The sequence below is a fragment of the Colletotrichum aenigma genome (genome assembly GCF_013390185.1).
Source record: "Colletotrichum aenigma strain Cg56 chromosome Unknown KSG_Cg56_contig01, whole genome shotgun sequence".
NCBI lineage: Eukaryota > Fungi > Ascomycota > Sordariomycetes > Glomerellales > Glomerellaceae > Colletotrichum > Colletotrichum aenigma.
The window spans coordinates 5,275,082-5,302,997 of record NW_023500907.1 but is presented as its reverse complement, the minus strand read 5'-3'; the positions used below and the strand labels follow the sequence as shown (position 1 = coordinate 5,302,997).

Genomic DNA, 27,916 nt, shown 5'->3' with positions numbered 1-27,916 from the left:
TCTTTTGGCGTGTGTGAGAGGTGAGGTGGTGTGTAAGAGGAGGGACGACGGTACGGTGCGGTACTTGGTACGGGCACTTTGGTAGCTTCTGCTAATAGCAATGAGGGCCACGGTGAGATGAGTCGGCCGGTGGACAGATCAGCAAGGGCTGCTCGATGGAGATGATTGGCGTAAGCTCGACTGGGGAACAACAGGCCAGGAACAGGTCGGATCGTTCTGAATAGAGAGCACAAAGTACCGGGCCGAGCTCGAGGAAGTACTTGGCGACGAGCTTGAAGAGGTCTCTGCGGTGCAGCTTGCGTGATGCAGAGGGCTGGATGGAGCTTGTTGGATACAGCTGCGTAGGCTGGGCAGGTACACGTGCTACTGAGAGGTGGCTGCGATGCGATTACGACTGCAGCTACGGGACGAGACTCCAATAAAGTGCAGGGCAGGCGCAAGCAGGCGCGGGGTGCTATTGGAAACCACGAGTGTACCTGCCAGGTAATGGACGCAATTCCTCAACAATTTGATTGCAGCATGACGGGACACCGGGCCCCTTACGCTATCAGAGCAGGTCACTAACTATCTATCAACAAGCGGGCTGCAGGTGCAGTGCAATGGAATTGCGGGTGAACGAATGGCGCCGAATGCTTGGGGGCGGCCATTGAGAACCGCACCTCACTCACACTTTGGATACCGATCTAGCCAGCCCGTCCGGGTGGGAGGTGGGCTGCTCTCTCCGACTTCAGGTCTAGCAGCGATGAGGACGGCCGTGATTGGCCTGTTGCAGCTGGAGAGTGGATGGTGGGGGTGGACTCCCAGAGGGTCTTGGCAAGGAAGCAACACTTTGAAACATGACGCTCGCTGTGTTTGTGAGGCACTGTTTGCTGCCCGGCGTCATCTCTCTCGCTTCCTCTTTTCTTTTTTCTGCGTCCCCTTCTCCTCGCAGCTCGCAGCGTACCGGGGGCCGATCAAGGGCAGCCTGGACATGGAATGGCCGTCTACCCGTCCGCGCCAGGTTCAGGTTCAGGGACGACACAATGCCGCGCACCCCTACTCGCCTCGACACCAAGACACCAAAATAACCACTGCGGGCAGAATGGGCGACAATAATACTTGTCGATATAATAAAATGCAGAGCAAAATAGATGAGATTCATCGACACCGCAGAGTACCGCCGTTCCACCACTCCAGGTGTCCACTCCCCATTCCATGTCCATTAACATACTGTCACCGTGCCGTGTCATGTCACCCGTGGCTTGGGAGGACAGCTGATAGCCTTCTTGCGCACTAGTGCCCGATGCTGCGTGTCGCTGTGCACGTCGAAATCAAGCCAAATTGGAAATGAAGCTACATAGCATCCCTAATTAATCGTGATGCGTGTGAGCCGCGGCGACTCGAGTCCTCGGCCTCCAGTGCCCACCATTGGTATTTCCTATTTGGGGGCAACTGGACCTGGACCACTCTGGAGTCTGGACTGCCGAGGTACGTACCCCCGCCTCCAACTGGCAACACCAGGGCAGGCGCCGTTCCATCGGTAGTTCCTGCGCTCCCGTCGTAAGGCATGTACTTTGTACTGCGCACCTCGTGTCTCCGATGGCACCCTAAGAGCGACAGCACCGAGACCCTTAACCTTCCACGACCGCCAGGAGCCGCTCTATCTTGAGATGCCGCACGCTTGACAGATGCAACCCCAATCTAACCGAGACTCCCAATGGAATGGGTCCCCTTCGTTCCGCGCAAGCTAATTGAAGCTAGGGAGAACGACTACGTACGTCTTCCTTCTAGACACTGGACGCTTTCTACACCTGCTGTGGCCACCAACGAGTTCTCGCTGATGGTTTGTTGCTAGTGCTGTACTGTACCTTCGAACCATCAGAACACTACGGTCTCAGCTCGCCTCAGCCGTGGCATGTCGCAGTCGATGAACGCCTCTGGGCCGTCCGCTAAGTCTCATTTGGCCAGCCGCACCACTCGTTCGTCTGCCATGTCCCACGGAAGGGATAGACTGTCGCCAAGTCTCTGATGTGCTTTTTCCAGCCTCGGACGAGCTCAGGACACCTGTCTGCAGGGAGAGAAAGATAGCCACATTAACATCAGGGGCGAAGGAATGCTCACGCAATATGCTAATGTTCAGATAGATCGAGGTTGCAACTCCGACCTCCTAAACGCCGTCTGTCATCTCCGCCAAGCCACACGTGTAACCCATCTGCGTTGAACTGCTTCCTGACCATTATCAGCATGAGCCATGCGCCCGAGCCTGCGGTAAGCACGACAGGGCCACATCGTGTTTATACGACATGCATGGTGCCCTCCAAGACCAGTTCGTGAGCGGCCCGTGACGGACGCCACAGACAGCCTTGGACGGTGTAGACATTACATTCGGTCGCCATTCCGTCGACGTTCACGGACTCGACTCGCTGACGAATGTGTAGACGGCGCATAGTCTTCCATTGGATGACGACGAGCGGAGCATGTTAGCCCGGACTCCCACTCGCCCGGCAGCTTCGACGTGGAGCCGTGATGACCAGAGCCTTCGCCAGCTCCGGCAGCACGCGCGGGCGCGCCGTCTAGACCGGGGAGGGCGGCTGCGCGTCTCTAGTGGCTTGAGATGGCCTTGTGGGGGTCTTCCGCGCAAGAATGTGGTGCTCATATTTACCACGCTCTTCCCTCCATATCTCGGATTGGCCCACGCACCACACAGCCTCGTGGTGTCCGGGGAATGCTGAAACGCTCCAACGTGAATTCTAGGAAGGCAAGGGAAACATTGGCCTATCCCAGCGAGGCACGGAGTGAACGGTAATCAAATTCCACGCAACCACTGACATGTTCATCGCGAGGGATATGCGCCAGATGATCCGACGATTGATTGCCGGCAGCGAGCAATGGGAGGCTCCCAAGCCCTGACAATAAAGTCAAGAGAAGCTAAATTTGGCCACCAAGGGAGCCACCACCACGTCCATCGAGAGACCCCGTCCCGCCGGCGGTGTGGTGCGGGCTTGCATGCTGCTGCCGTCTTCAGATGAGATTGACGCAGGGGCATTGAAGATCATGGATCAGGACATGGCGAATTCTCAAGAAGCGGTGATGCCAAGTCTTCATCACCTCGCTGTTCTCACAAGTTGATTCTGGGCCACCGCGCGGCGGTAGGTACTCTAGACTCCTCTGGTCAAGCGTTTCAACATCCCATGTCCTAGCCATTAGAGGTTCTTGTCAACGGTTGATCGTAACAGTTTGAGGCCAAACGGTGGGTGGAGCAGACGGATATACGGGCGGATGAGGCGTGCCGTGCTGTTGTGGTATGCTGTTGCACTGGTTGAATGAAGTGCGACAGCGGCGGCCAAGACAGGTCTCTTGCTCTCGACGGGCTGACAGACGTTTTGCAGTGAATGGTGACAGGGACGAAGGCTTGACGCTGGGCGCTTGGCAGTACCACTGTCGCTTGGCTTTTGGAGATTCGCTGTCTCAGAGGGCAAACCTTCCAATCTAGGAGTTTATTGTTAATTGTTCTCTGTCAAACTTTATTTGGGGATTCGACAGGAAGTGTTCGATTTGCTGGGGACAGCCCAGCCCGAAGGCGCCGGGTCACTCAACTCAACTCAACTAAACCCAAACCAACCCAGGAGGACGGCACTGTCAGAGACGCGGTCATCCTGGGTCAGAACTGGCCGGTTGCTCCGTCGAAACCAACTCTGTGTCAAGGCCAATGGCCACGGTCCACATGGTGACGTGTGCCCACATTGGATCAGATCACTGAAGGTTCGCTGGGATGGCTGCGAGAGCGAAAGAGAGAACAATTAGAGAGAGTTGGGGCGCTTGTCGGACAGCCCGGTGTTCTCGCGCATTGCCAGACAGTGGCAGGCCCCGTCTCCGTCTGTTCAAGCGCGAGCTGGGGACATGGTGGTTCAAAATTACCTTGGACGCCCATACAAAGTGAATGAACACGACAAGGCTGCGTTCGTCGATCTCATGGTTTTCGCTGATGAAGCCTGGGGGGGGAACCAAAAGATGGTGGTCTCGTATTGCGCCAAACCGCTTGCCGCCCTGCGGTTGTCCTGCGGCGCGAAAAAAAAAAAAAAAAAAAAAAAAGGACCATCCCAGAGACCAGACGATACGGCGACATCTGAGCGGGTGTCTTGCGCGTACTGTAAGGTACCGTACCACGGATCAGGTTCAGGCTGCCATCCTGAGTGTTGCAGATTTGATGGCAAAGCAAACAAGTCTTGCAGATGGCTCTCGTGGATCCAGGCGGTGATTGGGCTGGAGAGGGGCTGAAGTCTACGCCTAGTGGCTTGGCGCTAGCCTGCTGCTAGGAAGCCTGCTGCTGGGAGACATATGTTTTGGGCGTCGAAAACGAACGAACCTAATAAGCCCCTCGGATGGGCAAACAAGCTGGGAATTTGGGAGAAGCAAAATAAGCCCCGGACGCCGTGGACGCCAATCAACAAGCCATGGGGAGCCAGTCTTGTACGCAGTAGGCCGAGAGCCCAAGAGTCTGTCTCCAGGGACGACTCGATGCAGTCGGCTTCGGGTCTGGCGCGCGGTCTGTGATGGCGATCCAGTGTAAGTATCCGTACCTTACCTTATTACCTAGGTAGCCTCGGGTGGGCGGTACTTCTCTTGTGACTTTCCACCTGTGCCGCTCGTCTTTAGCAGCGACCGAGCAGTACGTGGCCAGAGAGGATGGTGCCGTCAGACTATTTGCCGTCGCTTGTATTTCGCGCGTTGGTGCGAAATCCATTTCTTTGCCCCCAATCTGAATCTGACGATTACTTGCCTGCTTCCACCCACTGCCGTCCCGTCCGTCTCAACAAGCCCTACCTAAATCCCCAAATCCCAGGGACGCGGACGGCGGCCAAGTCGCCTTGTTCCGTCGGGGGCTCCTAGGGCCAAAAAGGCGAGACCAGGGCAGGCAGCGGAAGGCTTAGCTTTGGATGGAGAAGAGCCCTGAGGAGACGGACAGGCCTGACGAGCGCCGGAGCTTGCGTGCCAACGTGCTAATTCCCCTCTCTGGCCCCTGCCCGCCTCAGGACCTGGGCTCGCTCTCCTCAGTCGCACCCGCCCGTCCTGCCCCTCCCCTGCCCTCCACTGCCCTTATTACAGCGTGAGCGTGGTGTAGGTTCTGAGGTGGTTCCCAGGGACGGTGGACCGGCGAGGGACTTGCGTCGTCTCCCTCCCACCTTCCACGTCCCAGACCCCTGCCCCTGCCCTCCACTCTGCTACCCCTGCCGCTTTCAGCCCGGGGCACTAGGTAGGTGCGACCGTCGCCCGCCGAGACCTGGCAAGAAGAACGCCTCGGACCTTTCCATGTGTATCATTATATCTGCACCCGTCACTCCTCTCCGTCAATTCCGCGCAACCACCTCCGGAATTTGACAAGACGAGCTTTCTCCCTTGGCTGCATTCCAGCACATGCCCGAGACTCCCTTCGTGTAACCGCTGTCGAGCGCTCCATGGTTGACTGAAAAAGGACCGCCAACCCCTCGATGATCACCGATTCGCACTACCCACGCCCCAAACCACCCATCGTCGCTCACTCTCGCGGTCTCATTAACCACACTCTCAATCCGCAAAATTCTCACAATGGCCGACAGCCAGCGCACAGAACGAGCGGGGTCCTTCGCCTCGTCCTCCACCGAAACCGCGACTCTTCACGAGCTCACCAAGCTGGACCCGATGGAGGACAGCGTGCAGAATCTCAAGTCGCTCAACGACGAGGAGAGGCTCGCCGACGCTGAGGAGGATGAGAAGCTTCTGCCCTCCAGCAATGAGAAAGAGGAGCCCCCGAAGGCGAAGGCCAGCTTTGCCGGTGCCGTTGTATGGATGGTCGTAAACACCTTGGCCACCATTGGAATCGTGAGTTTGGAGAAACCCTCAGAGACAAGGAACAACGTCGAAGAAGCTGTTTTTGCTAACTTTGAGACTAGGTTTTCACAAACAAGGCCATCTTCTCCGACCCTCAATGGAAGTTGTGCCAGCTCACGTTTGCGAGTTTCCACTTCCTCGTCACTTTCCTCACGCTTCACATTCTCTCGCGACCCATGTTCGCCTACTTCACCCCGCGCCGCGCTTCGATCAGGGACCTCCTCCCGCTGTCTATCGCCATGTGCCTGAACGTTATTCTGCCGAACCTGTCGCTGGCATTTTCTTCCGTCACGTTTTATCAGATCGCCCGTATTCTTTTGACACCGACTGTCGCCCTGATGAATTTCGTCCTGTACAAGGCGACGCTGCCCCGGAATGCGATCCTGGCTCTCATCCCGGCCTGCCTTGGCGTCGGAATGGTCTCATACTATGACTCTCTCCCCACCTCAGACTCGAAGATCAAGACGACTTCCAGCCTGGGCGTGTTCTTCGCCTTCACTGGCATCTTTGCGTCGTCGCTCTACACCGTCTGGATTGCCAGCTACCACCGCAAGCTCCAGATGTCCAGCATGCAGCTGCTGTACAACCAGGCGCCCATTGCCTCCTTCCTGCTGCTCTACGTCATTCCCTTCGTCGATACGTTCCCCGACTGGATGACTGTGCCCGGCAACCGCTGGCTCATGATCGGCATGGTGAGTCGAACTGTTTTGAGACTGTCGAGGATAGTTGCTAATTTTCTCAGTCTGGTGCCTTCGCCTCTCTCATCAACATTTCTCAGTTTTTCATCATCGCCCAAACCGGCCCCGTGTCAAGTACCGTTGTCGGCCACCTCAAGACCTGCACAATTGTCGCTCTCGGCTGGATGGTCTCCGGTCGTGCCATCGGTGACAAGTCGGTCCTGGGTGTCTTCGTTGCTATTGGTGGCATTGTCGGGTGAGTTCTTCAGTAACCTACACCGACCACGTGCTTGCGGCTAACCAACTGCAGCTACTCTGTCGTCATGCTTCAGCACCAGAAGCAGCAGCGCAAGTAAATCATGGACATGCGCGGCTTGCGTCATTTTATAACTTGTTCTACTTATTGTGCATTTGAAGCGCTGGACATGACGGCGTTCTGTAGATTGGGGGTCTGTGGGAATTAGAAAGGGTCTACTATGGATGATACCTCTTATGTGAAACCAAACCTTTCACGGCTCGGCGTCTGGGGAATATGATGGTCGAAATTATACACAAACAATGAATTGATAACTTTTTTTTTTTTTTTTCCCTCATCGGTCCGAGACATGATACCTAACCCTGCCCCAATTCGTCTGATACGGTCTCTATCTCATGCAACAGAAAAACGCCGTTCGGGGTAGTCCCTGACCAAATACCATGCAAGAAATCGCATCTGACTCTTGCGATTCGCTCTCCAGATGAACTTCGGCTACAAGTTGAAGCGCTTCCGGTCCTTCTCCATCCTGGCCTTCCACTCCCACGGCTGCGCGTCGTCACCCTCGCTGCCGGCTCTTCCAATACCCTTGTCCACCCTCCTCAGCTTCGCGGTGAAGCGGGGGCCGACCTCCTGCAGGCCGACGCGGATGCCCTCGACGCCCTTCATCTCGCTGCCCTCTGCCGTGACAATGTTCTTCTCAGTCTCGCGCTTCTCGCGGAAGACGTAGCGGTGGCGGCGCCAGAAGAGGTAGTCGCGCTGGTTGTGGATCGTCAGGACCTGGCGGCCCTCGAACTCGGGCTGGGGCGGGAACAGGCGCTGGAAGAGGGCGGCGGTGAGCATGCCGAGGGGCGTCTTGAAGTTGTTGAGCAGCAGCTCCGGGTAGTGGTTCGTCGGGTTGCCGTGGCCGGGCAGCTTCTTGCCCTCCATGAAGTTGGTGATGGAGAAGGTGAAGGTCGGGCCGGCGGGCAGGTGGACGATGCTCATGCCCGTGAGCTTCTTCTGGTCCTCCTTGAGCAGGACGACGGCGGTGTAGTCGCGGTTCGCGGCGAACTTGCTGATCTCGCGGAGGGAGTACTTGTGGCCGAAGCGGTGGGCGGAGCGCGGGACGTAGGTGGCGTTGGGGAAGACGGAGCGGAAGATGTTGGCCTCGTGGTGGAGGGTCGAGTTGAGGGAGGTGGTGAGGAGGACCTTGGGGACGGGCGGCGGGGTGTCGGTGAAGAGCATGGGGAACTTGAGGGCGAGGGAGGATGGCGTGAGGTCGAGGTTTGTGCTGGTTGTCGAGGGCGCTGTAGAGTTATCCCTGCGCGCGCGCTTCTTCTCCTCGCGTTTCCTCTCGCGCTCCGCCCTCTTTGCCTCCGCCGCCTCCTCGTCATCCTCGTCGTCCGACGCCAGCATGCTGTCTGCGTCGCTGTCGTCGCCCTCCTCCTCGTCGATTTCACGATCGAGCTCCGCGTTCTGCGCCGCCTCTTCCTCCTCTATCCTCCGCCTCTTGAGCTTCTCCACGTCCACCTGCATGCCCAGGCTGTCGTCGTCGACATCGTCCCACACGCGCTTCTGGTCGAGCGTCTTTGGCTGGTTCTTGGCGAGGCGCTGGGCCTTGAGCTCGGGGTCCTTGTCCTCCTCCTTCTTCCGGCGGAAGCGCCTCTCGCGCTGATCCTTGTCCTTCTCCTTCTTGTTGAGCACGTAGAGCTCCTTGCGCTTGAGCTTGTTGGAGGTCTTGGTCGACAGCGAGGCCGACATGGACCTGCCCGGCTTGGAGAAGCCCATGCCTGATTATTCTTTGGACAGCGAGAGCGCGACGGGTATCGTGGTGTCAATTGAGGCAAGAGGGGATGCTGTCGTAGTGTAGCGGTTCGCAACGTGCTAAGATGCCGGTAAAAAGTCGAAATCAAAGTGCTGGTCGACGCTCGGTGAAAATCAGTTTGGAGAAATTTTGGCGGGGCACCGACCAATCCCTGCAGCAAATGCATCTGAACGGGACCGGGCCCGCGGGGGCCAGGGGTGTCTCTCGGCGAATTGAATTTTCCGTCACTTTCCCCTCACTTTTTTTTTGTTTTTTTGGTCCTTCCCTCCGTTCCACCCGGTCCAATGCTTTACGCCGTTCACGCTCTGGCGGGTGGTCCGTCCGGTACCTGAGGTGGGCTGGGCCGATCGCACCGCGCGACAGGGCAGGCACTAACGGACCAATGAAATTTGGGGTGGGAAAAAAAGGGCAGACGACATTAAGAGTCACAATCCAGACACAGCAGCAGCAACAATTGTAGCACGCAGCATCGCGCTCCTCGAACTCGAATTGATGCCCTTCTGAACTCCAAGGGGGACGCATCTCAGCAGCCTCCCTTTGACTGCAACGGCCTTGGCTCTGTGACTCACGTTTCCCCCAGACCCCACCATAAAACGTAGCCGTTGATGAAGCCCTTTCGTTTTATCGCACACCAGTCTTCTATTCGTTCCACAGCTAGCTTCTGTGCACTTCGGCCGGCCGCTTTTTCACTTGCCCACTTTCAGAACTACCCCTCCCCCTCCTCCACGTCCACCTCGCTTTCCTCCCACCACAACCTTTTGCTGCACAGCAACCGCACCCGCACGCTCACCACTTCCCGTCACCTCAACAGGGCCAAAGTCTTAACGAAGAAGCGTGCTGCTGCCGACGACGACGACATGACGACCCCCGCGACGACCCTCAAGGGCCAGCCCCTCGACCGGCCGACGCTCGACGCCATGCTGCGCCGCCGTCTCTTCTTCACCCCCGCCTTCGAGATCTACGGCGGCGTCGCTGGTCTGTTCGACTACGGCCCTCCCGGCTGCGCTCTTCAGGCCAACATCGTCGACCTCTGGCGCAAGCACTTCATCCTCGAGGAGGACATGCTCGAGCTCGACTGCACCGTTCTGACCCCCCACGAAGTCCTCAAGACCTCCGGCCACGTTGACAAGTTCGCCGACTGGATGTGCAAGGACCCCAAGAACGGCGATATCCTGCGTGCCGACCACTTCGTCGAGGATGTGCTTGATGCCCGCCTCAGGGGCGACAAGGAGGCCCGCGGCGAGAAGGTCGAGGAAGAGGATGACCCCAAGAAGAAGGCCAAGAGGAAGCAGAGGGCCTTCGCTGTCAAGCTCGACGACGCCCTCGTCCAAGAGTACAACGAGGTCTTGGCCAAGATCGACAACTACGACGGCAAGGAGCTCGGCGAGCTGATCAAGAAGTACGACCTCAGGAACCCGGCCACCGCCGAGCAGCCCTCCCCTCCCGTCGCCTTCAACCTCATGTTCCAGACCGCCATCGGCCCCTCCAGCAACACCAAGGGCTACCTGCGCCCCGAGACCGCCCAGGGCCAGTTCCTCAACTTTGCCAAGCTTCTCAACTTCAACATGGAGCAGATGCCCTTCGCCTCCGCCTCCATCGGCCGTTCCTACAGAAACGAGATTGCCCCGAGAGGTGGCCTGCTGAGAGTCCGCGAGTTCCTCATGGCCGAGATTGAGCACTTTGTCGACCCCGAGGGCGGCAAGAAGCACTCCCGCTTCGTAGAGGTCGAGGACATCGAGCTCACCCTGCTCGACCGCCACACCCAGCTCTCTGGCAAGACCGATGTGCGCAAGATGAAGATTGGCGAGGCCGTCAAGAACAAGGTCGTCGACAACGAGACCCTCGGCTACTTCCTCGCCCGCATCCACCTGTTCCTGTCCAAGATCGGTGTCGACATGACAAAGGTCCGCTTCCGCCAGCACATGGCGAACGAGATGGCCCACTACGCCGCCGACTGCTGGGACGCCGAGCTGTTCACCTCCTCCGGCTGGATCGAGTGTGTCGGCTGCGCTGACCGCAGCGCCTACGACTTGACCGTCCATGCCAAGAAGACCGGCGCTCCCCTGCTGGTGCGCGAGCGCCGCGAGAAGCCCCTCGTCATCGACGAGTGGCAGGTCGAGGTTGACAAGAAGAAGTTCGGTCCTCAGTTTAAGAAGGACGGCAGGGCAGTCGAGGGTGCTCTGATGGCGACAACACAAGAGCAGCGCGAGAAGTTCGCCAAGCAGCTCACCGACAACGGCGAGCTGGAGCTCGAGGTTGCCGGCGTCGCCGACGGCAAGGTCAAGATCAGCAAGGACCTCGTCAAGATCGAGTTCAGGCAACGCATTGAGAACACCAGGGAGTACACTCCCAACGTTATCGAGCCGTCCTTCGGTATCGGCCGTATCCTCTACTCGCTCATTGAGCACTGCTACTGGAACCGCGCTTCCGCGGACGGTGGCGACGAGGCTCGTGGTGTAAGTTACCAGCCCCCTTTTCCAGGGTCTACACGAGTACGGCGATCACGGACACAGCACACTAACATTTCTTCCAACTAGGTTCTCTCCTTCCCTCCGACGGTCGCCCCTACCAAGGTTCTGATCGTGCCCCTCTCCTCCAACGCGCAGTTCAAGCCCTTCATCAAGCAGATCTCTCAGAAGCTGCGCAAGTTCGGCATCTCCGCCCGCGTGGACGACTCGTCCGCGACCATCGGCAAGCGCTACAGCCGCAACGACGAGCTCGGCACGCCCCTCGGCATCACCATCGACTTCCAGACCGTCCAGGACAACACCATCACCCTCCGCGACCGCGACTCGACCAAGCAGGTCCGCGGCGACGAGGACACCATCATCGCCGCCATCCAGACCCTGGTTGACGGCTCCAAGGAGTGGAAGGACGTCGCGGCCACCCTGCCGGCGTTCGAGAGCCAGGAGGTCGAGGTCGCACAGCGATAAAGAGTCGCGTCTCATACGTCACATACCCCTCCTTTTGATGTAAGGAATTCAGAAGACAGACAGACGAGAGACGATTAAAGGAGTAAAATTAAGACCAAGGCTCGCTAGGTAGAAAAGCCGCGTGTAGGGGCGGCATCTGTAGACATCCTCAACTGAGAAAAGATGAAAACATGAACCTTTTTTTTCTTTCTTTCTTACATACTCATCTGTTTCCCGATGCGCGTCTGCGTTCCACGCATGACGACATTTCCCAAGCTTCCGGTCTTGGCTGAACACCTGGAGCACAGTAAGTAACCTCCATCTCTTCGGATGCAACTGTCCTGCGAGATCATGCACGGCATACAAGAAACGAAGAAACGTGTAAAAGAAGACGTGAAAGCTTGTGCGGTGGCTGAGCAGCAGCAGCAGCAGCAGTATCAACAACATGTTCAACAGCAGCAGCAAGCCCATGAAGTTCGGGCCAGCTGGCGTCGGCCCGCGCGGGAGGAGGGAGGAAGGAGGAGGTCCGGCCTTGAGGCTCATCGTGTCACTGGCGTCGACGTGACGTGCAGTAGTCGCATCGCGGGGTAAGAGAAAGCGGCAACGTACGGAACTACTCTCGCTAGTAATTCCAGAGTTCCATGCATAGCCGTCCTGGACCCCCGGAGGGATCGCCGGACGTCTCCTCTCCATGCCCCTCCTCACGTTGCCGGAAACCCTCGGACGTGCGAGGTCCCGGGGGCCCGGGGGACGTTTACCACGTTGCGCGAGAGGTAGCCAACGGCAACAGTGGTAAGATCGACTTACACCACTGCCTTGGGAGATTCACACAATTATTCCAGAAATAAGCATCAGGATGCAACGGCAGCCACGGCGTTGACCGATCATTTCGCAGCACAGCGTAGTCTTTCGTCGCATCTCTCTCATTCTACGTCTTGGCGCACTGACGGGAGAGGAGAAAGTGCAAGGGCGGCTATCCCGTCCCGGAGGGCGACTTCAGGGGGGCGCCGGAGGCAGGAACCTGCGACAGATCCGCGGATTGGAAACAGGACTGCGCAGTCTGTTCACGCGCCGTTTCGGTTGATCTTTGCCAAAGGCTGAGAGGCTGCGGTAGGCGCGTATGGTTTAGTCAACCACTCATCGCCCAATGACAGATCCATCCTGCTGTACAATGACCAATGAGGATCAGTCGGGAGGAGGGACAACGCAGCCGTCAGGACTCTGTCAGAAAAGTTCAAGGAAGAGAATGCGGAGATCGTTGCTGGATCGGTTCACATCGTGGCCTCCCAGCAAGTCTCCCTCTCTAGATTTACTTTCCGGGGCAGTCGGCCGAGGGGAAACTCGAGGCCGCCGTCCGAGGAGTTGCTGGGCATGGTGAGCTTGTGCTCGTCTCCTTGGGTTGCAGCGTCGTGGTTGCGGCGTGCACCAGGGCAGAGTAGTGGGCACGCGCGTCGATTGGTGATTGATCTGCGCATGCGTTGCAGGCAGGCAGTCGATCTAGGTAGAAACATCAATGCTAATGATGCGAAATGCAGCGCTGCGTATTGAGCGGGTACGATACGCATCGGCGTATGCGGAGACCATAGGCGCCCTCCCATGATGCGGTGCTGTGTGACGCTGAGATGTGCTTTGCTTTACGTTGCCCTTCTCTGCCGTCCTGGGACGGAAATGGGGTGGAAAAATATGAAACACGTCTGCGATCTGGGTGCGAGATGGATGAATCGCTGACAGGAGGGCGCTACTGCAAACCCAAGGCACGTCCCTCACATTCGGTAGCATCTCGACTCCTCGAGCGCGCGCGCAAGTCAGTGGTTTGCAGACTCGAGCTTCGGCCGCCTGTGGGGGTCAAACCTTGAGAACTTCAGAACAGGGTCCATGGCTGTTGTGACTCGGGCGATGCCGATGTGAAGAGAAGGTTCTTGACCTCGAACTGTGACAGAGAACTGCGTCCGTCGTTGGTGTGTTCTCTCCTCGATGTAGTCTGCTTCCTCACCTCCTTTGTCGGTGCCATCGTAGTCGTCCAATCAGGATAGCCGGACGACATTACTGCCCGGGGGACAACAGAGGTCGAGACCACGGGCTAGGAAACTCAGAAGTCTGGATTGATCGACTCGACAACACACAGTCTTTCCGACAAAGAACTTTCGAGTCCATGGTTCGTAGCCCAGATTAGGCAGGTGGAAGGTATGCGGCGGGTATGTGGTTGTTGGTGCAGGGATCAAGACGCGAACGAACCCCGGAATTCCAGTCATTTGGCCAAGATTGCGAGGATGAGCAGATGCCAAACAGTTGGCGTGAGTTGAGTTTCGATTTGCATGCTGGCAGTTCGGAAGCAAGGCCGGCAAGCCCAGGTAATGATGGGGCAGCGGTCGGTCACACGTGCGTGTGTTCTGTGCAGGCGTCTCTGGACTGGTGTGTCGAGCATAGATTAGGCGCGGAGGTTTATTGTCAGTTCCACTGGCCCTAGTCCTGTCAAGTTTTGAGGTGACGCTCAATGGCAGGTTGTTCATGTGTTTGCTGCAGCCGGTGGTGTCCCTTTGTCTATTGCGACTTTCACCTCAGGGCGTAAGCAGGTCGGCAGCGCGAGTGGCAGGTGCTTTCCTTCCTTCAGCCAAGATGACGCTCGGCGGCTTGCTTAGACTGTTATGTAAATGCCAGACTAACTCATCATGGCCAACACGATCCCAAGGCCGTCCAGTGGTTTGGATGTTTGGGTATCCCCGTTTGCACGTGCAACAAGAAAGCAAGTGCCGCGAGTTCCCGCTCGCCACTTGATGGGGAGGCTGGATTGAGTGTCGCGGGAAACGAGGGGAGCGAGGCGGCGGTTGACATGAAATGGCCTTATCCAAGTCTCAAGAGCCAGGGGCCGGTGCTGCAGTTACCCGCAGTGGGGGTCGCATCGGGTCGGTTGTCTTGTCTCTTGTCTCTGGGTTCTGCGTAGGTAGGTGCATCTTGGGTAGGAGCGTAGTTGAATGACGGAGCTTTGGGTTTATCGCGGGGGCTCCTGACGTCGCGTCTCCAGCAAGAGGTGAGTCGCAAGGCGGGTGTCAAGGTGATGGAGGAGGCGCCGAAGGACCGAGACGAGGCGAAAGGATGGACAGGCGTGAGGTTTGGCGATGACGGGACGAGGAGGTTTTGCTCTGTTTGGAAGTCGGATATCCATGTCAGTTGCTTGCGCCCTGGAACGAGGAGGCGGACGCAGAGCTGCAACGGACAAACAAACGTGTCGGACTCCCGCTCCGTGGGAAACAGGACGGGACGAGGTCGCATCAGAACACTGCGAAGTTCGCCTCGGAATTGTGGATGCGTTGAAGGAGAATGGAAACAGAAGGCCGAGTGAAGGACGTGTAAAACAGGTCAAGCCGTGGCCAGAGCATTTGTTGTGCCGTGCTCTGGTTTCCACGCAAGTGTGGATTGCCTCGCCTTGACACCTTCATACTGAGACTCCTCCAGTCCTACTGGCAAGTGCAGTACAACCACCAGTACGGATATGGAGGTTGGAGGTTGGAGAGGCAAGCGCCGCAGACCTTCACACCCTGGTTGCCGACCAAAACTGGGTGCAGGATTGGGCTTGCGCTTGTTAAGGGGCTAGGCATGTATCCTGCACAGTGCCTGTCTGTCTTTATCGGAAACTGGACGGAGGGGATGGGGCAGCTTGGGGGCAGGTTCCCCGCTATGACGTCTCACGATGCAGCGAGGGCTATCCGTGCCGAGACGAGGTGGCTACTGTGCAGAATACCTTTCCAGGGACCATGGGGAAGTTTACCTACGGATACCTAGTATCTTAGCACCACCGCAGAGGGTACGTACCTGCCGTGCCTGTACCGCAAGTGGATGAGAGGGGCCGTCTTCCCCTCGCTCCATCTCAATCCCGCCGCGAAAGATGCAGCGCGCACTGTGAGTGGCTGGAGGCCAGCCAAGATGATCAAGATGGCACAGAACGAGATGCAAGATGGAGCACGCGGTGCCTTCGCCAGCCCCAAGCCAACTTGTTTAAATTCGGGTGAGCAGTGGAAGTCGAAGAACGAAGCAGCGGTGTCAGGGGAAACCAACAGATGGGAATGATGAAGACGAATCCATTCCTGCCCAACCTTACGGATACCAGCAAGATGTGACTTCCCCGGTAGATGGCGGCCTCTCATTCGCCAGCCGTGCGGGAAGTCTTCAGTTCCATTCGATGCGTCCAGGGAACATGTCCCCCTCCACCTCTGTACCCAAGGCAAGGTACTGCGTAGATTTGGTTCTTTCTTTCTTTCTTTCTTTCTTCCCTCCCCTTCCCTGCACCTGCACCACCTTCAGGTTCAGACTTCAGGTGTCTTCCTGGCAGGCCTGGTCTTCTTTTTTTCCAAGCACCCTTGGTGGCCCTTAGGTCGACTCCCCTGCATGTTCCCATTTTCCCTTCCGCTAGGCACGGCGCTACGTGAGGAAGCAGCAAAGCGTCCCGCGAGGCAGGTACCGTCTGGGTCACTTTCCGCAGCGGTGTCAACCATATCGATGTCAAAATGTCCGTTGCTGCGAATTGTGCCACGCTGGAGTCGGGTCGGATCCCATGCAGCAGACCCTTAATAATTCTCCTAGCCTTGCTGCAAATAGCCCGTTTCGAACTTTTGCATATGCCTTGTGGATGGTAGGTATTAAGAGAGAGATAGAGAGAATCGCGCGCTTGACAGCATCCGTTTGGCCAAGACCAAAGACCATGAACCACCAACCAAGACCCCTTGACGCCGCCCTACATAGTACATGCCTCTCCCCAAATAGCCTCGACGCATCAACTCTTGGCTTGGACTCCAGGCCCCAATTGCAGGCCTTGATTCTGCATTCTGACCGTGTATCCGCCTCTCCGTGTCATCCAGATTTATCTTCATCTCAACCGCGTCAGAGAGTCTTCAGCAACTCTCCAGCAGGAGTCCAAGTGGATGGACTGCAGCTGCAGCTGTATCTGCACAATACCTACCTTAGGTATAGTGGTGTACGGATACGGATACAGTACTTCTGTTTGACCTGGGCTGCACATGCTTCCCCTCCCCTCCTTTCGGCTGATCGACCACGACTAGAAGGCGTCCAACAACAAGGCGTGTGTGTCGCCCCTTTCCTCCAAACCACAGACACACAAGACCGGACCACTGCCAGACAGACACCCCCATCGGATTGTCGTCCTTGAATCTCGCTGCTCTCTCGCTTGCTTCATCCTTCTTTCCCCTTCTTCTTCCTCTCCTCCTCACCATCCTAGGAGTCTTTGCTCGTCCCATCCTGTACTTTGCTGGCACCGCTGCACCGTCGTCAAGCTTTTGTATTGTTTGGCAACAGCCCCCTTATTTGGCCACTCTTTGGCCATCATCCATCAACCCGCCGTCAAAGAGTCTCTGGCCCGGTACGGATAGCCTTCGAGAAGCTTGCGGTGCCCACAGCTACGCTACTCACTACTTACATGCCCCTGTTCCATTGCATTCCCCATTCTAAAGATACCTGCACAGGAGCGACAGGGGCAACAGCAGCGTAGCAGGCCAACGAAGAAGAAGAAAAAGAAAGAGGAACAGATACCCAAGGATCTTGACGTCCGAACCAGGCCCAGGGCGTAACGGTAACCACAGCCCACAGCCCACAGCAGGCCCAGCAGGCCCAGCAGGCCCAGCAGGCCCAGCATATTAGCGGAGCCTCAGGAGGCGCAAGTACAGAGTACCAGCCAGTCTACGAAACATCGCGTGTTCCATACCTTAAGCCATTGCCCGGGGGCTCACATCCGAGGACAGCCACAGAAACAACCCGCCTCTATTAAACTGTAATCGCCTGCCATTTCCCTGCGAGGAAAGCTGGAAGAGAAGAGATGGCGACGCAGAACAGGTAAGCATCTCCCTCTTGCTTGGTTTGTTGTTGGTCTTCCGTTGCCTTCCTACCCGACCCGACCTTGCCTTGCCTTGGTTTGCTTCGCCTTGCCTGCGTTGGACGCTGTGCATTTTGCAAACGTCGGCTCTGCACCACATTGCATCGCATCGCATCGCATCGCATTTCGTCAGTCTAGTCTGTCTGTCTGTCGGGCTGTCTGTCTTCAGTCTAGGTACTGTCCGTGTTCTCTGCACTTGCACTTGCACCCACATCTTAGCACCTGCATCATCCCTTCCCCCTCCTCCGTTGCTGCTGGGCTGCATCCCATCCATCCCTAATCCCGATTCCTGCCTCTCCGCCCCCCATTCCACTACTCCCGTCCCTCCCTCTACCGCAATCGGCCGGTTCTCTCTAGGTTGGGCTTGCAGGCACCACGCATCAATCAGCAGCCAGCAACCAAGCAACAAGCAACAACCAGCCCAAGCAGAAAGCGGGCAGCAAAAAGCAGCCCAGCCCAGCCCAGCCCAGTCCTCCTAGCAGTCAGTACTGCGCCGCACAGCACACACACACCAGACAGTAACAGCACACACACACACACACACACACTGCTAGTGCCTGGGTGTCTTGCCTGTCTCTTTGCCTCCCTCCAGCAGCGAAGCGACTCGACTCGACTCCTTCAGCGAGGCTAGAAGTGGGGTTAATTTCGACTCGATCTGTCATGGCGCACCTCACCGATTGTCAACCGCCAACAGCCTGCTAATTGCGCTGTTCCCATTCCACACCTTTGCCTCTCCATATCCCAATCAACCCCCCCTTTTGCCGTCCTTCGCTTCACCCGCTCGTCGTCGGCGGCAAAACTTCACACTACTTTGTTGTTCTTTTGCTTGTCATCCTCCACAAAGTCGTTCCACCCAGTCGAACACTTCCATCGCATGCAGACCGCGCCCGCCTCCGTCGTCGTCCACGCTGCGCAATCATGGCTAACGAACGCAGTGTGTACTCGTCCGGCCAGTTCATGAACCCAGGCCCGGCGCCACGACCTCCGACCGATCGACCACGTCTAAATCTCGTTCCCAACAATAATCTACCAGGCAACATGGCCAACATGGCCATCTCCCCCATCCGGAGCACCGCGACTTCGACCTACACCGGCTCCACCATCTCCCTTCCGATCGCCCGTCAACAGTCGAACCAGATGGATGGTATGGGAGGCGTTGCCGTCAAGAAGGAGGGCTGGGCCTCCGTGAAGGAGTCAAAGAACTTCATCAACCCATGGAAGCAGAAATACCTCATCCTGCGCAAAGAGTCGCTCGATTTCCACAAGGCAGAGGGTGGCAAGGTTTCCTACACCCTGTTCCTCAAGGACGTCGTCAACGTCGGCCGTGTCGAAGCCGCCGGCACCATCTTTGAGATCAAGAGGAACCCCAGCGGCTCCTCCAACAGCCCCGGTGAGGACGACGGCCAGACCAAGACGTTGCAGATTCGTGTCAAGAGCGACGACGACTTGTACGAATGGATTGATCTGATTTACGGCGCCTGCCCTGGAATGGGCGGTGTCAGCAACCCCACCAACTTCTCCCACGCTGTCCACGTTGGTTTCGATCCCCAGACCGGCGAGTTCGTCGGCCTACCGCCCGAATGGTCGAAGCTCCTCAACTCTTCCGCCATCACCAAGGAGGATTATGAGCGTAACCCTCAGGCCGTCTTCGAGGTCCTCGACTTCTACTCCGACCTGACCAAGCGCGCCGAGAACCCTCAACAATACTCCAGTCTCACCCCCACGCCCCCCGCCGCCAACCAGCAAAACAAGCAGCTTGGGTATGGAGGTGGTGGTGCCGGCGTCGCGCCGCCTCGCCCTATGCCGCCCTCCCAGGCCCAGCGTCAACCCAGCTACAACACCCAGCCCTCATCACAGAACCAGCCGCGGCGGCCGTCGCCCACCGAGTCGCAGCAGCAGCGCATGCAGATGCAAGGCATGGCCTCCAACTACCAGCCCGACCCTCGCGAGGAGCAACGCCTCAAGCAGCTCGAGGCGCAGCGTGCGAGAGAGCGCGAGATCGAGGAGCAAAATCGGAGGGACTTGGAGGTCTTCAACGCCTCCATTCCCAAGACCAAGACGCCCATGGCTCAGCAGGAGATTGGTGGCTACGGCGGTGGATCGTCGTCCATCCCTCAAACGGACAGATACAACCCCTCCAGGGCAGCACCCCCGGCACCGAAGCCGACACAGCAGCAGCAGATCAACGGTCTGCGTGCCCAGCGCCCGGCACCGTCGCCGCCAACTGCCGGCCAACCTGCGCGACCACCAATGCAGTCGCAACAAAGCTCCAGCTCGATGCGGGACCCCAACCAGCAGCAACGCATGCCCCGTCCAGACCAGCCCAGCCAGCAGCAGCAGCAGCAGCAGCAGAGGTATCCCCCCAACGGCAGCCCCCAGCAGCAGAGACAACCTCCTCAGGCCCAGGCTCAACCGCCATCTCGTCTGCCCGCTCCTGTCAAGCCCCTGAACGTCTCCAAGGCCCAGCCCGCACCCCAGAGCGATGCGGTCAAGGCCGCGGAGGCTGCCCTGACGGCCAAGCCCACCCAGCAAGAGCGCCAGAAGGACGTACGCATGTCCACCATGTCCGAAAGCGAGGTCATGGCCAAGCTCAAGGAGGCTGTCTCCAAGGACGACCCGAATCTCTCCTACTCCAAGCAAAAGAAGATTGGACAAGGTGCTTCCGGTTCAGTCTACGTCGCCAAGGTCAAGGAGGGTGCTGTCTCGCCTATCGCTCGTGAGGTTTTGCGCGCCCAGGGCATCAAGGCTCAGGTCGCTATCAAGCAGATGGATCTTGCTCACCAGCCCAGAAAGGAGTTGATCGTGAACGAGATCATGGTCATGAAGGACAGCAGACACCGCAACATTGTCAACTTCCTCGACGCCTTCCTGCGCAACAACAACGCCGAGCTCTGGGTTGTCATGGAGTACATGGAGGGTGGTGCTTTGACGGACGTGATCGACAACAACCCCAGCATTACGGAGGAGCAAATTTCCACCATTTGCTTGGAGGTGAGCACAGTCAACACACGCAGATCGTACGTTGTCACTAACTTGAGCAGACTTGCCGCGGCTTGCAACATCTTCACTCCCAGAACATTATCCACCGTGACATCAAGAGTGACAACGTCCTTTTGGACGCACGTGGAAACGTCAAGATCAGTATGTACCCCAAACCAAGGCCCACATACCTTTGCTAACGAACCCCATAGCCGATTTTGGTTTCTGCGCCAAGCTCACCGAGACCAAGTCGAAGCGCGCGACCATGGTGGGAACACCCTACTGGATGGCGCCCGAGGTTGTCAAGCAGAAGGAGTACGGCCCCAAGGTCGATATCTGGTCGCTGGGTATCATGGCTATTGAGATGATCGAATCCGAGCCGCCCTACCTGAACGAGGAGCCCCTCAAGGCTCTGTACCTCATTGCCACCAACGGCACGCCACGCCTCAAGAAGCCCGAGAAGCTGAGCAAGGAGCTCAAGGCCTTCTTGTCGGTCTGCTTGTGCGTAGACGTCAAGAGCAGAGCGTCCGCGGACGAGCTTCTAGCCCACGACTTCCTCAAGCACGGATGCCCGCTCGGCAGCCTTTCCGAGCTTCTCGCATTCAAGAAGCATGCCAAATAAGCTGGTGTGCATTTCGGGTTGAATAGGCTCACTGAGATGCCGTTGCACCAGCAGTGACAAGCGGCGTTTACGGAAGTGGTGATTTCGTGCAATCACACCTGGGACAGAAAAACAAAAGAAGACCCGACCTGCGCGCCCCTGCACGAAGCTCCCTCTCACCCATTCACTACGACGACGTACTCATGAATCTCTCCATTTGAATCGACGCGGATATCCTTGACACCCTTCTCACTCACGCGGGACGACAAAATGTTTCGTTCATCCCATCATCATGGCGGCATGGGATTTTTTGCTAATGGTCTCGGTCACATTTGCATAGTTGTTTAGTCACTGAGGAGGGAGAGCGGTAATTTAGAGGGAACGAATGACCCGTGACATCTGTGGTTCCATTGAGCGGAAAGGAGCAAGGCAGTCGAGAAGGAGGGCGAGCGCGCTGTTTTCGTGCCTCAGAGACGCAATACCACAAGTAGAGGGGCCAAACAGCGCTGATAGATAGTCTCAATGGAAAGAGGATCAACGGACAAAATCTCGGGCTGAGTTACCAATCACTTCAGATGACTTTCATGTTACCTGTTCAAGCAAGACTCAATCCGGCGGGTGTGAGGCGTTGGACGAAGTCAAAAGCCGGAGTGGAGGTGAGCTTCTTTTATGTCGCAACCTTCATCCTGTAATAGCGCGTCGACTGACAGACGTGTATGGCTGGAGCGAAGAAGCTCTCAGCCGGCCCCCAACTCCAGCTTAAGGTATGGTGTCAACTGCCTAGAGGACCGCTCGGCCCCTGCCCTTCCCCTCTTATGAAACCCCGCCGGCCTCGTATTCGCATTGCCTCGTAGTGCAATATCCGAGAAAAACGAGGCCGCCGTCAACCACGTACCGTGAACGTTTCCTTCTCTGCAACTCAACGTCCACCCCCAGTGCGCGCCCGTTATTTTTTTTCCCTGGTCCTCCTGCTTACCGCGCCGGCTGCCGAATGCGTGCCGGTCGTCGTCATTTTCTGGATTCACTACTGCAACTGCAAGGCCCGATCGGATCCGCCGCTAGCGACATCAACGAGTGAGCGTGTGTGTGCGTGAACGCGGGCCCCCGTCTTGGCTGCCGTGCCGTGCCTCCATCCCACCGGAATGGACAGCCCAATGGATGGGTCCGGAGGGTCGTCTTCGGCGCCGGACTCGACGCCGACGGCGACGGCCACTACGCCCGGCGCTGCTGCGACAATGGGTGCGGGAGGCACCGTGGTCGCGTCGTCGACGGCGGCGAATGCGAATGCGACGCCGGTGGTTTCGAGACGCTCACATCCAAAATCAAGGACGGGCTGTAGGACGTGTAAGAATCGAAAAATCAAGGTGGGTGTTTTTTTTTGTTTGTGATGAAAAAAATGATATGTGAGACCTCTCACTCATGTCGCAAGTTCCTCTGGTCGGTCTCATTCACTCATGAGGAGTGTGTGGAACGGCCGAACTGTCTCTCATCATTGTTACACAAATCCCATACTGACACACTCTCATTTTAGTGCGATGAGCATAAACCATCCTGCAGGAACTGTATCAAGCACGCGGTCCCGTGCGACTTTCTCCAGTCCCAACGGCAGCCTTCCGCGTCATCGCTCCCGAGGTCGCCGGGGGGCACCGAGTCTCAGGGTCCGAGTAACGGCACCCACGGCGGTTCAATCCCGAGCTTTGGCGGAGGCGGAGGCGTCGACGACCTGTCGCTGAATCTCATCGACCTCGAGCTGATGCACAACTTCACCACCTTCGCCTACACGACCTTATCGACCGATCCCGTCGTCCGGCAGATGTGGAAGGTCCCCGTCGTGCGGCTGGCCCTCGAGTGCGACTACGTCATGCGCGCCTTGCTCTCCGTGTCGGCGCTTCACCTAGCCCATCACAGGCCTGAACGGAGAGACTTCTTCATCAGCAGGGCGCTCACCTATCACCAAATGGCCAGCCGGACGGCCATGGGCCTGATGGGAGCCCTGGACGGCGAGAACTGCGAGAAGCTGTATCTCTTTTCCGTGCTCACCATCTTCTTCGGTACGCTTCCCCCTTACGTCTCATTGCAGTGTCAAACTCCTGATCATTTCTCCAGCCCTCGCCTGTCCCCGGAAATCGTCCGACTCCCTGATCATGGGCGAGTCCTCCTTCCCAGACTGGCTGTTCCTCCTCCGCGGCACGCGGGGCCTGCTCAAGATCCTCGACCCGCGCGCCTACACCGGGCCGCTGCTGCCCATGTTCACCCACGGGCGCGAGCGCTACATGCACACGCGCGACGAGTCCAAGATCCAGTCGGACCTGCTGGCGGACCTGCAGCGCCTCGTGAACAAGACGTGCGCGAACCCGGAGCTGCTGCCCGTGTACAACCACGCCATCGACGAGCTGCGGCGCACGCTGAGCGTGTTCCTGTGGGACGGCGGCCGCGGCATGGACATCACCGACGCCTTCGTGTGGAAGTACCTCATGGCCGAGGACTTTCTGCCGCTGCTCAAGAGCCCCGGCGCGACGCAGGAGGCCGTGGCCATCTTTTCGCACTTTTGCATCCTGCTCAAGAGGCTGGAGAACGAGTGGTGGCTGCAGGGGTGGGCGACGCATCTGATATCGAGGGCGTGGACGTTGTTGGACCAGGACCATCGGCTTTGGATCCAGTGGCCGATCGAGGAGCTTGGGTGGGTGCCGCCTTAAGGGGGGCTGGCCGGTGTTTTCTTTTCGTTGAAGGGATGTGTGAGAGGTTTGTATAATTATCAGCAGTTAGCTAGCCCAGAGATACCTCGGGCTTGCTTTGTTACGGCATTGGAGCATTTTCTTAAGAATTTCTCAGATTTCATTTCCATTGTTCCATATAGTTTGGCATGTCACCATTGAACCTATCTTGTCCATGGGGCTCGCTCCCTCCACCGCGCTGTGCTGTTGTCTACTCAGAAGCATCCTCACACATGTCGTCTCTGGATGCGCAAACGCATGGGGCCCGGCCAAAGATTAAACGCCTCCTCGTGAGCCAGCTCAAACTCCTCATCGTCAAAGCCAAAGTCATACCGCCGCACCAAGCTGGCCAGCAGCATCATCTGCTCTATGTAGGTAATGTTCCTCCCAATACAGCCGCGAGCGCCCGCGCTGAACGGGATGAAGGAAGCCTGCGCGTCCTTGGCCTTCTCAGACAGCCACCGTTCGGGCACGTACCTCTCAGGCTCGGGGAAGAACGCTGGGTTCCTGTGGGCCGTGTAGATGGGGACCGCGACGGCGGTGCCTCCCGCGATCCAGTGGCCGTCGATCTCGTAACCCTCTGGGGGCGTAACGCGATGGAGCCCCGTGCAGACCGGAGGGAGGAGGCGCAGGGACTCGTCGAGGCAGGCGCGGAGGTAGGGCAGGTTCTTGACGCTGGCGTAGGTTGCGACGCCGTCGGTGTCTATGGCGGCGTGGAGGTCGACCTCCTCCCGGAGCCTTTTGAGAATGTCTGGGTTCTTGAGGAGGAAGTACATGACGTGGGTCAAGGCTATCGCCGTGGCGTCTGAGCCTGCGTCCACTCGTGGATGTCAGCATGCTGGAGAGGTGGCTTGGGTGAGTCTGCTCACGGAGTGTACTCATCTGTCCCTGGATCGCGGCGAATTGCAGGTTGCGTGCTTGTCCAGCCTTGTCTTGGAAGAGGCAGGTGGCTAGATCATCCAGCTCTTCTCCTGCCTCATGTTTGCGTACTCGCTCCCTGACCAGACACTCTAGCAGTTCGTTGAAGTCCTCGCCGAGCTGGCGACCAGTGCTGAAAAGCGCCGAGATGCTCTCCAATACGGGCTTCACACGCCGACACCAAGGCGACCAGACAATCATCGATAAAGCCCTCCTCGGCGCATGGAGACCCTCGATGAACGGCACAGTCTTCTCATCCCCATCGGACGTCGTGATACGCACTAGATCGTCCCCCCTCTCAAGACATCCCAGCCGCTGGCTCAGCGCAATGTCCACGATGGCCTCGACGGTAAACAAATTAGCCCATTTGCGAAAGTCCACCACAGCGAGGCCCTTCTCAGCACAGGCATGATCCAATCGCTGCGTCAGCCGCCGCACCTTGTCCGCGACCTTGAACTCCCACTGCTCGAGGTTGCGCGTGGCGAAGGCGTTGGACAAAATGCGGCGTTTGGCGGCGTGATCCTGCTTGTCGATGACCTCGATCAGGCCGGCGTGGGGCGTGAGGGTGTTCTCGTAGGAGCCGCCCTTGGCGCAGGGGGTCGCGTGGCCGTAGATGGCCCGGATCGCGCCGGGCGAGGAGAAGGAGATGGTGTTGGGGCCGAGTCGGAGGACCGGGTGGTGTTGGTGGGCACGGTGGACTTCTTTGGAGCGGAAGCCGCGGTAGCGAAGGATCATGAAGGGGATGTTGGATATGCCGGAGAAGTATGTAGCGTTTGGGAACCGACGGAGGCGCTTTTTGTCCCGGAGGTATGTTATCAGGGGCTCGAGAACGAGGACGATGAGGGTGAGGGATAGAAGTAATGCGATCATGGCGTCGGTCTTTGCGGGCGTGGCTTAGACGAGAAGTTGACACGGAGAATAACAAAAGACATCATGCTCGTCGAATGACTTTTGTCCTTTTATATCCTTCGTCCTAGCCTTTTCGACTGTGGCCTCTCTTCCTTCCCTCTGGGAGGGCCATGATCATCGTGACGAAACTGGTCTTCTCATGGCGCATACCCAATATAGAAAACGAGCCCGCAGACTGCTGCTCGTGACCTTTTAACATCAAAAACAAACCATCCTTCTGATTCCGGTGGAGGACCTTCACCTTCTTAACTCCTGTAGTTTATGCACGTCGGACGGAGCGATGTACTACATTGGGAAACTGTTGATCGCGTGGCGCTGGTTGGAGTATTACCGCATTTGGAAGATCCGCCCGCCTTCCCCAAATCGCAATTCTTCCCATTACCCATAAAAGCAAGGAGCCCCGACTTATCCAACAGCCTCTACCCCAGACTTTCCATCATCATCCCTCCGCGTTGCCCTCGGCCCCGATCTAACTTCGACATGGTCATAATCAAACAGTTCAACCCCGCGCCCGGGGGAGAGAAGACCCATGCTTCGAGGTTACGCATGTCATCCCGAGCGTGGTGAGTTGGCCTCGGCGGCACTTACACGCCCTTCTGACTGCTTGCGTAGCCATAGATGCCGTACACTCCACAAGAAATGTGAGCTTGTCCCCGTGCCTTGGAACTATAGCCGCACCCTCATTCATTGGGTATGGCATGAATGCTGACCATCCGTAGGTGACATTCGGAGCAGGAGCCAGACGTGCTCAAACTGCGAAGCCGGGGGCGCTTCGTGTAGGGGCGGTGGAACTAGCGAACTTCAAATACGATTTAGCGGGTTGAGCCATCCTGTAGAAGTCGCAGACGCAAGTCCCTTGTCCAAAACACGGTCTAGAACACGGGGAGATCGGAGGAGATCGAACAGACCGCTGCTTGCCGCCACCGATAACGAGGACAGTGGTGATGTTGTTGACGCCCCATGGCAACTTGCATCTGAGGCGCCACCACTCATTGAAGAGGAAGCTTCAGGCTCTACTCACACCCTAGATGTCGATAATGGCTCTGCCCAGGCTTCATTCCGCCCACAGCCATTGCCTTCACACGAGGCCAAACTTGTGAAACACTTCCTCACTACTTTGATACCCTGGGTAGGCGCAGATTTCAGTTGGAGTAAGTCAACAGAGCCTTCTGACATTAGGTAGTTTGACTACTGCTGGCCAAGTGGACCTTTTGGGTCCTACATCAAGTCGACTTTGCGCCGGGATCCGGGGATACTATATGCTGTCCTGGCCGTCTCGGCGAGATACCTCGAGGCAGTCCGCTCAGAGGAATGGGACTCCAATGAGTACGAACGGAAGTGCCTCGGCATCTTGATTCCGATGTTGAACGACAGGAACGTGGCGGAACCGCAGGGAGACGGGGTTCTCGTGTCCGCGTTGCTTCTGCGGCTCCTGGACGAGATGACCGGTCAGTCAAATCCAAGACGTTTGAACAATAAAATCGTATCGTATTTTTCTGACTTTTTGGGGAAACTATGCCAGACCCATCCGACAGCCACTTGGTCATCAGACATACGGTCTCAGCGCCTGTTCTCCTACGTATGAGGCAACACAATTTACAGCCGACGGAGCTGAGCAACGCCGCAATGGCCATCGTCCTAAGGCAGGAGATCTTTGTCGCGAACATGGTCAAACGTCCCGTTGAGCTCCTGGGCGAGGACTGCGGAATCGATGGCGGCCTAGGCCCAGCGTCTGATGTGATATGGGCGCATCGCATGACGGCGCACGCAGCACGCGTCACCAACTTCGCATATGGCAACGAGCGACGCACTACAGATCTCTGGGATCATCTTTGGCGGTACCTGGACAGTTGGGACCAAGCAAAGCCCTCTTCATTCGAACCTCTCAACGATATCGACGGCATCGGACCAAAGGACCGGGCTTCAACTTTTCCAGACATCTACTACATTCACGACTGCGCTGTGAGCGGCCGGCAGTACCTGGAGATTTGCAAGATCATCCTCCTGGCGCATGATCCTCGCACGCCGAGTCTGGGCCTGGGGCGAGCAAGCTATGTCAAGGCGCAGGAGGAAAAGATTAGGGAATCGGTCCGCATCGTCTGCGGAATCTGGATGTCGAACGAGGAGCATGTTCCGGCGCGGGTGTTGGTGGGCCTAGCAATTGGTATCGCGGGCGAGCTTTTCACAGATCCAGATGAGACCAGGCACCTGCACAAAATAGTCCTGGAAGCTGAGAGGCACGTCGGATGGCCATGTCTCAAGGTTAGCCCCAGCTTGCAGGCCTTTTGGGGCTTGGACGATGCAGACATTGCTCGTTGAGGCCGACGTCAACATGTAGGCGTGCTTTAGGTCCTTGTCACGTTCAAGCCGGTATCATGTCCTGGGAGCACAGACATGAGCGTTCCTGGCAGTGAAGTG

At 57.5% G+C, this 27,916-nt stretch overlaps 8 protein-coding genes across 8 annotated transcripts; 6 read left to right on the top strand and 2 right to left on the bottom strand.

The window, feature by feature from the left end:
- Positions 1 to 1,696: 1,696 nt before the first annotated feature.
- Positions 1,697 to 2,008, top strand: CGCA056_v001399 (uncharacterized protein; the record flags this gene model as incomplete). The annotated part of the gene is made up of 2 exons (XM_037316659.1): positions 1,697 to 1,753; positions 1,835 to 2,008. The coding sequence occupies 2 exons, from the start codon at positions 1,697 to 1,699 to the stop codon at positions 2,006 to 2,008; spliced, it is 231 nt and encodes a 76-aa protein (XP_037186009.1).
- Positions 2,009 to 5,565: 3,557 nt separating this feature from the next.
- Positions 5,566 to 6,880, top strand: slc35e3 (Solute carrier family 35 member E3; the record flags this gene model as incomplete). Its single annotated transcript, XM_037316658.1, has 4 exons — positions 5,566 to 5,838; positions 5,910 to 6,539; positions 6,590 to 6,780; positions 6,835 to 6,880. 4 exons carry the CDS (start codon positions 5,566 to 5,568, stop codon positions 6,878 to 6,880), a joined length of 1,140 nt encoding a protein of 379 aa, XP_037186008.1.
- A 392-nt stretch (positions 6,881 to 7,272) lies between these two features.
- RPF1 (Ribosome production factor 1) lies at positions 7,273 to 8,547 on the bottom strand (the record flags this gene model as incomplete). Its single annotated transcript, XM_037316657.1, has 1 exon — positions 7,273 to 8,547. The coding sequence occupies one exon, from the start codon at positions 8,545 to 8,547 to the stop codon at positions 7,273 to 7,275; it is 1,275 nt and encodes a 424-aa protein (XP_037186017.1).
- Positions 8,548 to 9,441: 894 nt separating this feature from the next.
- grs1 (putative glycine--tRNA ligase) lies at positions 9,442 to 11,517 on the top strand (the record flags this gene model as incomplete). The annotated part of the gene is made up of 2 exons (XM_037316656.1): positions 9,442 to 11,040; positions 11,122 to 11,517. 2 exons carry the CDS (start codon positions 9,442 to 9,444, stop codon positions 11,515 to 11,517), a joined length of 1,995 nt encoding a protein of 664 aa, XP_037186016.1.
- Positions 11,518 to 18,295: 6,778 nt separating this feature from the next.
- Positions 18,296 to 20,719, top strand: SMU1 (Serine/threonine-protein kinase SMU1; the record flags this gene model as incomplete). Its single annotated transcript, XM_037316655.1, has 1 exon — positions 18,296 to 20,719. The coding sequence occupies one exon, from the start codon at positions 18,296 to 18,298 to the stop codon at positions 20,717 to 20,719; it is 2,424 nt and encodes an 807-aa protein (XP_037186015.1).
- A 1,657-nt stretch (positions 20,720 to 22,376) lies between these two features.
- CGCA056_v001394 (uncharacterized protein) lies at positions 22,377 to 23,653 on the top strand (the record flags this gene model as incomplete). The annotated part of the gene is made up of 3 exons (XM_037316654.1): positions 22,377 to 22,394; positions 22,489 to 23,008; positions 23,064 to 23,653. 3 exons carry the CDS (start codon positions 22,377 to 22,379, stop codon positions 23,651 to 23,653), a joined length of 1,128 nt encoding a protein of 375 aa, XP_037186014.1.
- Positions 23,654 to 23,898: 245 nt separating this feature from the next.
- FCK2-3 (Cytochrome P450 monooxygenase FCK2) lies at positions 23,899 to 25,459 on the bottom strand (the record flags this gene model as incomplete). Its single annotated transcript, XM_037316653.1, has 2 exons — positions 23,899 to 24,482; positions 24,541 to 25,459. 2 exons carry the CDS (start codon positions 25,457 to 25,459, stop codon positions 23,899 to 23,901), a joined length of 1,503 nt encoding a protein of 500 aa, XP_037186013.1.
- A 519-nt stretch (positions 25,460 to 25,978) lies between these two features.
- CGCA056_v001392 (uncharacterized protein) lies at positions 25,979 to 27,817 on the top strand (the record flags this gene model as incomplete). The annotated part of the gene is made up of 5 exons (XM_037316652.1): positions 25,979 to 26,061; positions 26,111 to 26,139; positions 26,218 to 26,627; positions 26,682 to 26,946; positions 27,021 to 27,817. The coding sequence occupies 5 exons, from the start codon at positions 25,979 to 25,981 to the stop codon at positions 27,815 to 27,817; spliced, it is 1,584 nt and encodes a 527-aa protein (XP_037186012.1).
- Between the last annotated feature and the right edge of the window lie 99 nt (positions 27,818 to 27,916).